This window comes from Muntiacus reevesi, chromosome 3 (assembly GCF_963930625.1).
Source record: "Muntiacus reevesi chromosome 3, mMunRee1.1, whole genome shotgun sequence".
Lineage (NCBI taxonomy): Eukaryota > Metazoa > Chordata > Mammalia > Artiodactyla > Cervidae > Muntiacus > Muntiacus reevesi.
In genome coordinates, this window is record NC_089251.1 from 200,843,957 (window position 1) to 200,860,416 (window position 16,460).

The 16,460-nt window shown below is 45.9% G+C and overlaps 1 protein-coding gene across 1 annotated transcript in view; it reads right to left on the minus strand.

Moving 5' to 3' along the window:
* Positions 1 to 10,388: 10,388 nt before the first annotated feature.
* Positions 10,389 to 16,460, minus strand: part of LOC136164215 (basic salivary proline-rich protein 2-like) — a 39,021-nt gene continuing 32,949 nt past the window's right edge. The window contains exon 6 of the mRNA XM_065928983.1: positions 10,389 to 10,528. Coding sequence (XP_065785055.1) covers positions 10,389 to 10,528 — 140 coding nt within the window. The remainder of the gene's footprint in view (positions 10,529 to 16,460) is intronic.

Here is a 16,460-nt window from a genome sequence, read left to right on the forward strand (position 1 = left end):
GTGCACTGTCAATGGGAATGTAAAATAAAATTTAAATGGTGCATAATAGTGTAGCAATTAAGGAAAATACCATGGAAATTTCTCACAAAATTAAAAATAGAAATAAATCCAGCCATCACACTTTCAGTTATAGATCCAAAAATACTGTAGTTAGGACTCTGAAAAGATATCTGCAGTCCTATGTTCCTTGCAGTGTTATTCACAATAATCAAAATATAGGAACAACCCAAATATATGCCATTAGATGAATGCATAAAGAAAATATGAAAGAAATGTACCATGGAATTTTATCCTCAAAAAAAGAAGGAGATCCTACCGTTTGCAGTCATAGAGATCAACCTGGAAGAAATTTTAAGTGAAATAGGTCAGTCACAGAAGGACAAACACTGCCTGATTCCTCTTATTCAAGGCATTTAAAATAATCAAAAGCATAGGTTAGTGGTAAAGATTCCTCCTGCCAATGCAGGAGACCCAGGTTGGGTCCCTGGGTAGGGATGATCCCCTGGAGAAGGAAATGGCAACCCACTCCAGTCTTCTTCTCTGGGAAATCCCATGGACAGAGGAAGGATCCTGGTTGGCTGCAGTCCATGGAGTTGCAAAAGAGCTGGACATGACTTAGCGCCTAAACAACAACACAAAAAAACAATAGAAATAGTAGAATAGTTGCTACCAGGGATGAAGTTGGGAGGATAAGGAAAAACTATTGGATCAGTATAAAATTAGTTACACAACAGAAGTAAACCCCAGAGATCTGTACAAAACAGAATGCCTGCACCATGCTTGTCATTAACGAGAAGGAATTGTGTACTCAAAAAAAATGCAACGCGTATATCTCCTAAATTTATAAAAATTGTTATTGGCGTTAAGGTGCTTTGCATGGTTGTTAGTTTCTGATACACAGCAAAATGATCAGCTGTATGCACACGCAGATCCCCTCTTTGTCAGCACAGAGCATTAAGTAGAATATCCTGTGCTATACAGTAAGTTCTCGGCAGTCACCCATTTTATACATGGTATCAACAGTGTATATGTGTCAAAATCCCAACGTCCCAATTCATCCCACCCCCGCTTTCCTGATTGGTGTTCATCCATTTGCTCTCTATTTATGTGTCTGTATTTTTGCTTTGCAAATACGCTCATCTGCACTATTTTTCCAGATTCCACATATATGTGTTAATATATGATAATTATTTCTCTCTTTCTGACTTAATGTCACTTTGTTTGAGTCTCTCAATCCATCCACATCTCTGCAAATGTCACAAATGTTTCGTTTTATGGCTGAGTAATATTCCATTGTATGTATGTGCCACCTCTTCATCCATTCTTCTGTAGATGGGACATTTAGTTTGTTCCCCTGTCCTGACTGCAATAAACACTGGTATGCATGTACCTTTTGGAATTACAGTTTTCTCTGGGTGTATGCCCAGGAGTGGGATTGCTGGATCATGTGGAAGCTCTGTTTTTAGTTCTTAAAGGAACATTCATAGTGGTCTCCACAGTGTTACATCAATTTTACATTCCCACCAACAGTGTAAGAAGGTCTCATATTAAGTGTTCTTCAGTCAGTTCAGTTCAATCTCTCAGTCATGTCCGACTCTTTGCGATCCCACAGACCGCAGAACGCCATGCTTCCCTGTCCTTCACCATCTCCCGGAGCTTGCTCAAACTCATGTTCACTAAATCAGTGATGCCATCCAACCATCTCATCCTATGTCATCCCCTTCTCCTCCTGCCTTCTATCTTTCCCAGCATCAGGGTCTTTTCCAACAAGTTGATTCTTCTCATCAGGTGGCCAAAGTATTTGGAGCTGCAGCTTCAGCACCAGTCCTTCCAAAGAATATTCAAGGTGGATTTCCTTTAGGACTGACTGGTTTGATCTCCTTGCTGTCCCAGTGACTCTCAAGAGGCTTCTCCAACACCACAGTTTGAAAGCGTCAATTTTTCAGTGGTCAGCTTTCTTCATAGTCCAACTCTCACATCCATACATGACTACTGGAAAAACCATCACTTTGACTATATGGACATTTTTTTTGGCAAAGTAATCTCTGCTTTTTAAGACACTCTCTATCATTGTCATAGCTTTTCTTCCAAGGAGCAAGTGTCTTTGTATTTCATGGCTGCAGTCGCCATCCACAGTGATTTGGAGTGATTTCTTATGCGGTAAGAATTTTTACCACATAGAAAAAAAAAAGAGTCACCAGGAAACTTTGCTCGATGAGGGATACATTTGTTACCTGGGCTGTGGTGATAGCAACATAGCTGTACGCCTAACAGAAGCATAAGAGATTAAGAAGAGGCAGCAATAATACACAGAAGAACTGTACAAAAAAGGCCTTCATGACCTGGATAATCATGATGCTGTGGTCACTCACCGAGAGCCAGACATCCTGGAGTGTGAAGTCAAGCGTGCCTTAGGAAGAATTGCTATGAAAAAAGCTAGTGGAGGTGATGGAATTCCAGCTGAGCTATTTTAAATCCTAAAAGATTTGAAATGCTCTGAAAGTGCTGCACTCAATATGCCAGCAAATTTGGAAAACTCAGCAATGGCCACAGGACTGGAAAAGGTCAGTTTTCATTCTAATCTCAAAGAAAGGCAATGCCAAAGAATGTTCAAACTATGCCATACAGTTTCACTCATTTCACATGCTAGCAAAGTAAAATTCTTTAAGCTAGGCATCAATAGTATGTGAACCAAGAACTTCCAGATATATAAGCTGAATTTTAAAAAGGCAGAGGAACCAGAGATCAAATTGCCAACATTCATGGGATCATGGAAAAAGCAAGTGAATAAAAAAGAAAAAAACTACTTTGGCTTCATTGATTATGTTAAAGTCTTTGACTGTGTGGATCACAACAAACTGCAAAACCAGACCACCTTACCTGCCTAAGAAACATGTATGCAGGTCAAGAAGCAACAGTTAGAACTGGACATGGAACAACAGACTGGTTCAAAATAGGGAAAGGAGTACAACCAGGCTGTATATTGTCACCTTGCTTATTTAACTTATGTGCAGAGTACATCTTGCAAAACATAGGGCTGGATGAATCACAAGCTGGAATCAAGACTGCCAGAGAAATATTAACAACCTCAAATATGTAGATGATACCATTTTAATGGCAGAAAGTGAAGAGGAGCTAAAGAGCCTTTTGATGAAGGTGAAAGAGTAGAGTGAAAAGCTGGCTTAAAACTCAATGTTGAACAAACAAAAGTCATGGCATCCAGTCCCATCACTTCATGGCAAATGGAAGGGGAAAAAGGGGAAACAGTGACAAATTTTATTTTTTTGGGCTCCAAAATCACTGTGGACAGTGACTGCAGCCATGAAGTTAAAGATGCTTGCTCCTTGGAAGGAAAGCTATGACAAACCTAGACAGTGTGTTAAAAAACAGGGACATCATTTTGCCAACAAAGGTCTATTTTTGGACAGCAAGGGGATTAAACTAATCAATCCTAAAGGAAGTCAACTCTGAATATTAATTGGAAGGACTGATGCTGAAGCTGAAGCTCCAATACTTTGGCCACCTGATGTGAAGAACCGACTCATTGGAAAAGACCCTGATGCTGGGAAAGATTGAAGGCAGGAGGAGCAGGGGATAACAGAGAGTCAGATGATTGGATGGCATCATCGATTCAATGTACGTGGGTTTGAGCAAACTGGGAGACAGTGAAGGACGGGGAAGCCTGGCATGCTGCAGTCCGTGGGCTTGCAGAGAGTCGGACATGACTGAGCAACTGAACAACAAATGAGTTTTCCAGTGGTCATGTATGGATGTGAGAGTTGGACCATAAAGAAGGCTGAGTGCTGAAAAATTAGTACTTTTGAATTGTGCTGGAGAAGATTCTTGAGAGTCCCTTGGACTGCAAGGAGATCAAACCAGTCAATCCTAAAGGAAACCAACCCTGAATATTCATTGGAAGGACTGATTTCGGAAACTGAAGCTCCAGTACTTTGGCCACATGATGCGGAGAGCAGACTCATTGAAAAGACCTTGATGCTGGGAAAGATTGAGGGCAGGAGGAGAAAGGAGTGGCAGAGGATGAGATGGTTGGATGGCATCACCAATTCAATGGACACGAATTTGAGTAAACTCTGGGAGATAGCGGAGGACAGAGGAGCTTGGCCTGCTATAGTCAGTAGGGTTGCAAAGAGTCGGACATGATTTAGTGACTGAACAACAACAACAAAATACTTTAATGAGGTACAATTTTGTTACACCAATTCTACCTCAGTAAAGCTGGGGGGATTGAAAGAAGTGAGGGAGGGTCAGTGAGCAGAGGGAACAGGGTGGGGGTGCACTGCTCCAGTTCTCCCTTTTTCTTTTTTTTTTTTTCTCCCTTTTTCTTTCTGTAAAAAGAGCCTGGTGACAAGAAAATCCAGCCCCAAGAGAGATGTGGCTTGTGCATCATCACACAGTGTTCCAGTCACTAGGGTTGTGTAGCAAATTGCCCCAAATCCAATGGTGTAAAACAGCCATTTATTATGCTCTAAAGTTCTGTGGGTCAGGATTTCGAACAGGGCATGGTAGGGATGGTTTGTCTCCCCTCCACAGTGTGGGGGCCTCAGGTGGGAGATTCCAAGGCTGGCACTGGTGTCATCAGAAGACATGGTTACTCACATGTTTGTTTGTAACTCACAGGTTTACTCACAACTGTTTGCTCACGCTGGCTGCTGGCTGGGGGGCCTTGGTTCCTTTTGGTCTGGACCTCTCCATGTGGCCTCACTGCTGAGATCAGCTTGGGCTTCCTCACAGCACGGTGGTAGCTAGGTTCGCAGTGAGCATCACAAGAGACATCCAGGCGGAAACCGTGTTGCTTTTTGGGAAACCTTGGAAGTCACCCAGCATCCGTCGGCTGCATGTTATTCATTGAGACACAAGGTTCTGCCTAGGTTCAAAGAAAGGGGAAACTCGACTCAGCTTCTCTGTGGGGAGTGCCAAGATTCTGAAGAGCATACATGTGTGTGTGTGTTATGTGTCATATATATATCTATATATACACTTAAGTATGTATATATATTTGCACATGTGCGTGCTAAGTCACTTCGGTCATGTCCGACTCTTTGCGACCCTATGGACTGTAGCCCACCAGGTTCCTTTGTTCATGGGATTCTCCAGGCAAGAATACTGGAGTGGGTTGCCATTTCTTTTTCCAGGGGATCAAACTCAGGTCTGTTATGCCTCCTGCATTGACAGGCAAGTTACTTACCATAAGCACCAGCTGGGAAGCCCATGTGTGTATATATATACACCACATACATACGTATATATGTAGACATAAATTTTGAATCACTTTGCTGTACACCTCAAACTAACACAGCACTGTAAATCAACCACACTTGAATTTTAAAAAAATCAGATCAATATTTGCTTAACGGCAGAGGAATTGGCAAGAAGGAATGGATAACAAAGAAACATAAGGAAACTTATGGGTGATCACTAGACTCATTTCGACTGTTGGATGTATGCAAAAATAAAAAAAAAATTATATGTGAAAAAATTATGAAAGACTCCTAATTAAAAATGTGATCTAATTTTTATAAGATACTGGGCTGATCCAGCCCATAGTATATCGAATTTAACTGAAATTAGTTGCTTCTGTAAGGAGTGACTGAGAAGTGATGGAAAGATAGTGTGGGAGATGGCTTAGTTTCCAAGGCATCTATCTCCTGGGGTCTCCTCCATTCCACTGTCTTCAGCAGAAAGATAACGTAGAGTTGGCTTGTGGGCTTCAATAAAAGAACATTTACTCTCAAATTTTCCCAAATACATACACATCATTTCTCTTCTTTGATTCCTCCTCCAATATCCCTTTTTTTTTTCCCCAATGTTTCAAGCTATCTTTTTAAACGTTTGGTGTCAAGGTTTTATTTTGCGCCCAGGTTACTTGGGGAGCCTCCTTTGCCAGAAGTCAGCAGGGGAGAGGCAAACCCTCACTGCCTCTGAATCAATCCAAGAAGGAGAGAGATGGCTTAGGGGCCACCCAGGGTCAGGCCACATGGCGGAGGTTGTCAGCAATGTGGAAGCAGGAAACTGGTGTGGGAAGATGGGTGCTGGTCCACAGCTGAGGCCAACCCACAGGGTGTATTAGACAGCAAGCCTTGGGGGCTTCCCTGATGCGGTTAAGAATCGTCTTTCCAAGGCAGAGGATGTGGGTTCAATCCTTGGTTTGGAAGCTGAGATCCCACATGCCGTGGGGCAGCTCAGCCCACGCGCCACAACTGCTGAGTTCACACGCTACTGGAGAGAAGCCCGTAACGAAAGATCTCACTTGTCACGACGAAGGCCCCTCGTGCCACCACCGGGACTGCGCTCGGGGGCTAAGGCGTCTCTTCGTGAGACTGTAGCCCACCAGGCTCCTCTGTCCATGGGATTTTCCAAGCAAGAGTACTGGAGTGCATGGCCATTCCCTTCTCCAGAGGATCTTCCTGACCAGAGACAACCTGCATCTCCTGCCCTGCAGGCAGATTTTCTACCACTGAGCCATTGGGAAAACCAAAACTCAACTGTACTTCAGTTTTTTTTGTTAAAGTCTCTATAACTGAAACAATTTGGTGCTGATGAGTGGATGAAAAGATAGACCAATGGGATGGAACACAAAATCCAGACATAGACCCAGTTGTGTATAGAAATTTCAGTTTTGATAAAGCTGGCCTCAGGAATGGGTGGGTGAAACAGGTGTTTACCCATATAGTGTACTAGGAAAACTGAAAAGTAAAACTAGACAAGGGATTGTTTTTCACTTATTAGACTGACAAAGACCCAAAGTTTGACATCAAAATCTGTTAGTGAGGCTGTAGAGAAATAGGCAGTCTTATACACTGCCGGTAGAAATGGGAAACGGACAACCCTGATGGAGGAAAATCTGCAATATCTAGCAAAATCACATATGCATTTACCCCTGTGACTAACACATCTCATTTCAAGGTATCTATCTCAGACACAATACAAACAGGCATACGCAGGGACTTCCCTGGTCATCCAGTGGTTAAGATTCCACCTTCTGAGGCAAGGGATGCAGCTTCAACCCCCTGGTCAGGAAACTAAGATTCTGCATGCTGCAGGGAGACTATATCTGTGCTCTTGAGCCCATGCTCTGCAACAAGAGAAGCCACTACAATGAAAAGCCCTCGTGCCAGAACTAGAGAGCAGTCCCTGCTCGCCACAACTAGAGACCAGTGTGCGGCCATGAAGACCCAGTGCAGCCAAAATAAATAAAATAAAAGTACATGCAGAAAACGATTAATAGCAGCATTATTCATAATATCAAAGAACTGGAAACTATCCAAATATCTCCATGTGAAGACAGATTGAATGAAAAAAATTGTATATATGTATATACATATATATATATATGTGTGTGTATATATATATATAAAGCTTCTCTTTTTAGGAGCAGGGTAGCTGATAAACAAGGAAGGAATGATAGAATCAAAATATCACCATTTCATTTTGCTGTTGTTCAGCCGCTCAGTTGTGTCCGACTCTTTGCGACCCCATGGACTGCAGCATGCCAGGCTTCCCCGACCTTCACCATCTCCCGGAGCTTGCTCAAACTCATGTCCATCGAGTCAATGATGCCATCCAACCATCTCATCCTCTGTCGTCCCCTTCTCCTCCTGCCTTCAATCTTTCCCAGCGTCAGGGTCTTTTCCAATGAGTCAGTTCTTCATATCAGGTCACCAAAGTATTGGAGTTCCAGCTTCAGCATCTGGTGGTCCAGTGGTTAAGATTCTGCACCTCCACTGCAGGGGCAAAGGTTCAATCCCTAGCCAGGGAACTAAGACCCCACATGCCACACAGCTCAGCGAAAAATTAAATTAAAAATTAAAAAAACACAACTCATGTCATTTTAAGCACAGTTTGTAACAATTTGTCTCGGCAGTGGTAGAAAACAAATGCAGGCATGGACAGAGTCCGGGCTGGGGCTGAGACCTACCATCGAATGCCCATGTGCTCTTGGACTCCGTCCACACAACATGGGGTGATCTCTCAGCCCTTCCTGCTCTGAGGCTCTGCTTAGCACAAGTACCTGACTGGCCCGAATTTTGTAGGTGAAAGAGTTTTTCCCCTGCTGCAAAGCACAGGGTCCCTTGGAGGTTCCTCAAAAGTTGTCAAACTACCATATGACCCAGCAATTCCATCTCTGGGAATACATCTTAAGGAAATGAAAACATGATGTGCACAAGATGTGTGCACCCTCTTATTCATAGCAGCATTGTTTACAATAGTTAAGACATGGCAAAAACCATCAACAGATGAATGAATAAAGATGTGGAATACATACACACATACACACACACACATGCACAATGGAATATCACTCAACCATAAAAAAGAATAAAATAAAGTAACTTGTAGTTACATGGGTGGACCTAGAAATAATCATATTAAATGAACTAAATCTGACAGAGAAAGACAAGTACCATATGATATCACTTCTACAAGGAACCTAAAAAAAATGATACAAATGAATTTATTTACAAAACAGAAAGACTCATAGACTTCAAAAATAAAGTTATGGTACCAAAGGAGAAAAGTTGGGGGTGGGATAAACTGGACATTTTGGATTGATATATATACACTACTCTATTTAAAAGAGATAACCTACAATGACCTATTATATAGCTCAGGGAACTCTACTTGATATTCTGTAGTAATCTAAATGAAAAAAGAATCTGAAAAAAACATATATATATGTATGTATATGTACATATGTATGTATAACTGAATCTCTCTGCTATACCCTTGAAACTAGCACATCATAAATCGACTATACTGCAGTATAAAATAAAAATTAGGGACTTCCCTGATGGCCCAGTGGCTAAGACTCCATGCTCCCAATGCCAAGGGGCCCAGGTTCAATCCCTGTCAGGGAACTAGATCCCACATGCCACAACTAAAGAGCCTATGAGCTGCAACTAAATAAATATTAAATAAATATACAAATATTAAAAAATAAAATAAAATAAAAATTAAAGAAGAAAAGGTCATGGAAACAACCTAAGTGTTTATCAATTGATGAATGAATAATGAAAATGTGATAGATGTATATAATGGAATATTATTCAGCCATCAAAAGGAAATTCTGCCATCTGTGACAACATGGATACATCTTGAGGGCATCATGCTTAGTGAAACAAGTCAGAAAGACAGATAACACATGGCCTCACTTACATGAGAAATCTTAAAAGGCTGAACTAGAGACAGAAGACAGATCGGTGGCTGCCAGAGGTGGGAATTGGGGATTGGGTGAAAAGGATGGTCAAAAGGTACAAACTTCCACTTACAAGTCCTGGAGATGTAACATACAGCATGGTGACTACAGTTAACAAGACTGTATCTTATATTTGAAAGTTGCTAAGAGAGTAGATCTTAAAAGTTCTCATCACAAGGAAAGAAATTCCATAGCTATGAGAGGTGATGAATGCTAACTAAACTTGTCGTGATAATCAGATTTGCAGTATTTACATGCATCAAACTGTTACAGTGTACATCTGAAGCTGATACAGTGCTGTAAGTCAATTATACCTCAATAAGCTGGAGAAAATAAAGTACAAAATAAAAGATTTTATAAAGCACAGACCCCTGGCCTCTTTCCTCAGATGGCTGTTAGGGTGGAGGTGGGTGAGGGGACACCCAAGGGGCAAGAGCGGTGCTGCCGGCGAGCTCTGACTGCAGTGCCCGGCTGGGCTTTGGTTTCCCACGGCTGCGTTCCAGCCTTTGCTCATGGACACCTTGCTGGCCGCCCCACGCTCTGCTGGCAGCCCTGGGCGTGGGGCGAGGAACAATTAGCAGCTGGGGAGGCTGGGTTTCCAACGGGCAAGCAGAACCCCCAAAAGAGGCCTGGGGCCGCCTCCCTGCCTCCTCTCAAGACCCTCCCAGGGCCCTTCCTGGGCACCGAGTGGGGGCCCTGGCACGGGGGTGGCTCTCCGCCGGGCGCTGCGGGGCCTCCCTGGCCCAGACGCGGCCGCCCGGCTCTGCTCCGCACGCCAGGGCCGGCGGCCCCACCCCGGTGCTTTGATCCGGTGGCAGACAGGCCCCGGGGTGCTCCCTGTCTGTTCCTGTCGTTGGGGCTGAGCCAAGGTGGAATGTGGGAGGCCTGTGTGCGTTGGGGCTCCCCACCCTGCCTGAGCCGCTCAGCCCATCCTGAGGTGGCCCTGTCCCAGAAACCCAGAGCCACACTCGGCGAAGTTCATCTGGGCCTCAGTTTCCCCATCTGTCACACAGAGACAGTAAAGAACACTTTCCTACGAGTTGTTCTGATGATAAAATCAGAAATTTTCTAATGAGCTCTTAATATGCCAGGGCCTGTTCGATAGATCTTAAGTGTTTGATTATTAACTATAGCCTCATAAACCACGATGGAGTCGGTGTGAGGCTTGTAGTGTTCACTTCTGCCCGTGGGCCCCTGTTTCCACGTCTAGAATGAAGGAGTTGGATGGCATCGTCTCTGTGGTGGTGCCTGCTTCCCCGCCCTCCTCCCGGTCTGGTGGGCAGGCATCCAGCACAGGCTGAGGCTCGGACGGAGCTTGGAGGAGACGGCAGCACCTGGGGGCCTGGCTCCTGGTCCCCTGCCTACTGCCCGGGGAGCCTCATGTCAAAGACGGGACTGGCAGAAGGTGAGACCCTCCCGTGCCTGCCCCTGCCTGTCTTCCCAAAGCACGCTATGGGCCCGCCCAGATAGTGTGTCTGGGGAGCCATCCTGGCCGTGCTAATGTGTAGAAAGCGCAAGGCTTGGTGAGTCAGAGTCAGCCTTCACCCCCGACCCCCTCCCCATACCCCCATTGTCTAAAATCCCAGCTTTCCAGGGGCTGGGCTCCACCACCCTGTCGTGAACCATAAGGCTCTCCCTGGGTGTGATTTTCCTCCAAAATGTGAGCACCGGGTCTGACCATAGGAGACGGTGGTGGATCAGATCTCAGGGAGGGTGCTGAGGACCAAGGAGACCCATCGTCTCTGGGTCCTGTGTGATGATCCTGAGGCCAAAGTTGTGTTCACGGATTTGGTGACCAGGAAGGCTTTGGGAGCCAGGGCAGGGGCTTGATGAAACGTCAGCGCATCCCATCACCCTTCCCATTCTGGGCCCTACCCGCTCAGTCCTAGGTCCAGCTGCCAGCACCCCTGTCTTTTGGCTTCTGTCTGGACACTGGGGGCCACTCTGCACAGCAGGAAAACCCCAGGAGCTGTGTCCCTTGAGAGCAGCCTGTGCCGTGGGTAAATGGGAGCTGGGGGACAAGCCCCACAGCATCCACCCCACCGGGGTCCCCACTGTCTCCCAAGTCCCTGTGAGATAACCAGCTGCCCATGGTTGGAAACTGCTGGATGGTAGGCTCTATATCGGCTTCCTTTCTTCCCCTGTTTCTCTTCACCCCTGTTATGAGCTGACTCACATCTCTCCCCACCAAAACTCATATGTTAAAGTCCTAACCCCCAGTCCCTCAGAATGGGACCTTATTTGGAATAGGGTTGCTGCAGATGTAGTTAGTTAAGATGAGGTCATTTGGATGGTCCCTAATCCGATACGACCGTGTCTTTATTGGTGTTCAGTCGCTCAGTCATGTCCGACTCTTTGCAGTCCCAGAGACTGCAGCACGCGTCTTCCCTGTCCATCACTAACTCCCGGAGCTTGCTCAAACTTATGTCTATTGAGTTAATGATGCCATCAACCATCTCATCCTCTATCGCCCCCTTCTCCTCCTGCCTTCAATCTGGCCCTGCATCAGGGTCTTTTCCAGTAAGTCAGTTCTTCACATCAGGTGGCCAAATTATTGGAGCTTCAGCTTCAGCATGAATATTCAGGGACTGATTTCCGTTAGAATTGACTGGTTTTATCTCCTTGCTTTCCAAGGGACTTTCAAGAGTCTTCTCCAACACCACAGTTCAAAAGCACCAATTCTTCGGTGCTCAGCCATCTTTATGGTCGAACTCTCACATCCATACCTGACTACTGGACAAACCATAGTTTTGACCATATAAACCTTTGTTGGCAAAGTGATGTCTCTGCTTTTTAATACTCTGTCTAGGTTTGTCATATTTTGTCTTCCAAGGAGCAAGCGTCTTTTAATTTCACGGCTGTAGTCACCATCTGCCGTGATTTTGGAGACCAAGAAAATAGTCTGTCAAAAGGGAAAATTTGGACAGAGTATTTGGACACACAGGAGAAACAACACGTATGGACAAAGGCAGAGATCAGGGTGATGCTCCCACAAGCCAAGGAATACCATAGACAGACAGCAAACCATCTGAAGCTAGCTCTTGGAAGGAACCAAACCTGCCAACACCTTGATTTAGGACTTCTGGCCTCTAAAACTATGTGGCCACAAATTTCTGTTGTTTAAACCCCCCAGTCTGTGGTGCTTTGTTATGGCAGAACGAGCATGCTAATACTTCCCCCATGCTGGTATTTTGTAGATATGCCAGATAAAGTATTTGTACTCTGCTTCATCTCAGGGTCAGGAATTCAAACTAAGGGACAGGGCAGAGCAGGGGAGGCTGGTCTCATATGGCAGGAGGAGGCCAAGGGGAGGACATAAAAATGACGCTGGGAACTTGAGGGGCAGTAGTCTCTGAATCAGGATCTAGGGGTGCTCTGGGTGATGCTGCGTGTAGTCATGTAGAGGATGTGGGGGTGGGTAATGGGGATTCCTGTCATCAAGCAACTGCTCATGCCAAATCCTTCTTTAGCAACCTGACCGAAGGAGGGAGGGATGCCAGCCACCTGCCTGGACTGGGGCAGGATGAGGGCTGAGTGGTTAGTGTGGATGCAGAGCAGGAGCTTCCTGTAAAGAAAGCTGTCCTTCTGAACACAGAGGGTAAGTAGCCAACATGCCGGCCTCAAACAAGGCCCCCTGAGAGAGTTACTGTTAATAAGACAGAAACCACCAGCAAACACACAGGGAAGAAAAATCTCATAGTGGAGTCATGGGAAAAAACCAATTTGGTTTTTGTTAAACTTTTAATGTTAATTTTGGAGAAGCTGTTTGCCGAAAGGGGAATGATTTAGTCCATATGAGTCCTCTTTGTGACTTGGCTGAGGTCCTGACTCAGGCCATCCCCTGCTCCTGAATCCTAGTCCCTACTCCTCGCTGGACCACGTGGCTCTGGTTACAGGCATATGTGACTTGCCTGTCCTGGTTGTTATTGAGAGCTAATGCTCCAAGTAAAAGCCAGGCCAGGAGAAAGGTGTGAAGTCTGGGCTGTGCCAAACCCAAGACCCCATAACGTGGGCCTCAGTTTCCCTCCTCTCCAAATGGAGGGAAAGAGCATTACAAAGCTTTCTGCTCACCCACTCTGGAGGCGGCTGGATGTGGGGGAGCCTCCCGGGCCTACCTCCAAGATGCTGCTGGCTCACGTCACAGAAGGCAAGATTGGGGTAGGCCCTGAGGGTGGCATGTCGGTGGGAGGGCGACGTGGGCGGCAGAGGTTGTGGGTTCTGGGCACTGGGAAGGGTTCCTGGTGGTTTGGGTGGAACTTGAAATTCTGCCATTTTCCTTCTTATCTCACCATCGAATGGAAATCAGACAAGAGAACGTGAGTTCGTTCTAATAGGAATCATTTTCTTTACCCTTCTGTTCCCATCAATTAGATCTTCTCCCTTCTGTTGATCATCTTCGGAAACTCTCTGAAAGGTCTTTCTAGACTGATGGCCACCAAGTGTGTGTCCAGGGCGGTCCCCACAGGGCCACAGGACAGCTGACTGGCCTCCAGCACCACTAGGCTTGGATTTGAAGCTCAAATCTGTGATTATCCAGCTAGGTTGCCGTCAGCCAGCAGGGTACTTAGCCAGTCTGAGCCTTAATTTTCCCATCTATAAAATGGGACCAGTGGCAGACCCACGTATCCAATCCCTACCCGACATCACTCCTTGGAGTTGTACCGCAGCCTCAGAGGCAACCTGTCTGAACCTGAACTTGTCACCTTTTTCTCCAACCTGCTCCTCTTTCAGTGTTTACTACCTTGGCGAGTGGCCCACCCTACGCCCAGCCCCACACCTGAAGGACCTGTGCAGGAAACTGTAAAACTAACTCCTGTGTCAATTCCTCCAGGAAGCCTTTTGGGATCACTCTTCTCCTCCCAGTGGATTAAATAACCTTCCAACAGACTTCCATGCCATCATGGGTGTGTCTCTTTAACATACTTGACACATTACTTTTTAATTATTTGTCAGTGCGTCTGTCTTACTAAATTATGAGTCTGTAAAGGCAGGGAGAACATTTCGATCTTTTTGGAATCCCTAGAATTAGTAGAGGTCCTACTTGGGATGGTTGGGAGGGTCTAACCTCTACTGTCTTAATCACTCACTCTTCCTCCAATCCAAATAATCAAGGAATTCAAATTAAATAGTGTGCTTGCTTCAAGATGGATCCCCTAGCCACAGCCTTGGACCAGACTGCAGTTCTGGAATCTTCCAGCGTGAAACCAATGCTCCCACCCCTGGTCTAGTGTGCAGTAGGAGCTCAATAAGTAGACACCCCAATTATTAGTGGATCCAAGAGCTCCCCTGATTCCCTTCCTTTCCTCCCTTCTTCACATTCAATTAATTCCCAGGTCCTTCACCCTCTTCCTTCTAAGCGGATCTCGTTTTGACATCCCTTCTCTCTGCCAGGCCGTGAGTTGGTCAAGGGCCACACCATCAGTGTCAGAACCAGTGGCTCCACACCCCACTGCCCTCCAGCCACTGAAAGTGCTGCGGTCCTCTCAGAGGACCAGGTTCCCATCGGGGCTCCCACCCCTGTTGTCAAACCCTGCTCTGTCCTCGTCATCTAACCAGTATTGGCCCTGCTGTTCCCAAGAGCCCCGTGCCCCCATGCCCACCACAACACCCCCACCTTAGACCCCCTCCTGTACACTAATCTCTCTCTGCTTCATCACCTGTGATACACAGTCATGCACTAACCTCAGTTCTGTGTCTTCCTCAATCAAAGACAGGATCAAGGTCCCAGCATCTAACACCTAGTAGGTCTTCAGCTCCTGCTTGTTCTCTTCTCACATCACTTTTCTCTTGACTCCTAGGCCTACTCAGTGAAGGACCCACTGAGAAAGTCATTTGTTTCATAATCTTTATTTTTCCCATCTTAAAATATGTTTTCTACCAATAAGAGCCAAAATTATGCTTGGACAGATCTCTTAAGATAATTTACTGAGATTTATTGGTTTCAAGATTTTTAAAGACAAATGGTAAAAGACCATCAATGCTGATCTTGTGGACTGTGCTTGAATTAAACATGTATTCTTAAAAAAGAAAATCTTAGCAAGTCTCGTACACGCTGTCCTCCATATACTCATACGTCCATTGGAGAAGCCTGCGTGGCCCTTCCCAGCTAACACCCCACAGGCCTGCTAAGGCATTTCTATCTGCTTTTTCTGTGTGCAGGAGTGACCAGAGAGACCTGTGTGGACCTATCATCTCCCAGCTGTTTACAGATACCCCATAACACTCCCCTAAACCATTTCCTCCTGCCCTTTGCACCAGGGAATGACCTTCTAGATATGACTTCCCTCCTCCAGAGGGAGCTTGAGATGGGCAGGGAACCCAGCCTCAATGGGACACCCAGGGCTCTTCGAAGAAGGGACCTGTAGAGAGGAGACCCTCAACCCATTACTTTGTCCCGGATGCGCTTCTCCGTTGGATGTGACTATATCGGCTCCTATTTTGTAACTGCCTCTCAATTTCCATTCAAAGATGACAGTCTCACAGTTAGAAATAAAGCGTTTGGGGGTTCCCCTGGTGGCTCAGACAGTAAAGAATCTCCCTGCAATGCAGAAGACTGCCTCTCCTCACAGTTAGAACTCTCAGTTTCTTATTTCAAGAAATAAAAAGGGATCCACGTGAAGGGGGCTTTCTGAACTGGCCGTGGTCCTCCCTGGGCACTGACTCCTCCCGTTGTTCGCCAAGTGTGCTCCCCAACCAGCAGCCTCCGCAGAGCCTGGGGACTCATCAGGAATGCAGATTCTCAGGTCCCACCCCAGACCTGCTGAGTCAGAGGCTCCAGGGGTGGGGCCCAGCCGGCCTCGAAAGAGACTGTTCATCTTCAAATGTGAGAAGCACTGAACTAACTTCTAGCTCCAAGAAGTGTTCAGAGGCACCCCTGAGTTCAGAAAGACCCCACGAGGATTCAGTCAGGGACCACTGATGGCTTACTTTCTTTTTAGCTCGAGCCTTAACCACCCGAATCCCCTGGAGGGCCTGTTAAAGCGGTGTGCCGGGCTCCACCCAGAGCTTCTGATCCGGTCCTTCTGGGGTGGGGCCTGAGAACATGCATTCCAAGGTCTCTAGTGTCAGCGATGACACCATGCTTGTCTGGGGACCACATTTTGAAAACCATTGTCTTAAGCAATTTCCAAAAGAAACCCATGACTGACTAACAGATAACATAGGTCTTATGTACTCAGCATCAAATCAATATCATATTGGTTGACACCTCTTCTTAGAGGGTTATCTTTATCCATTTTTTAAAGAT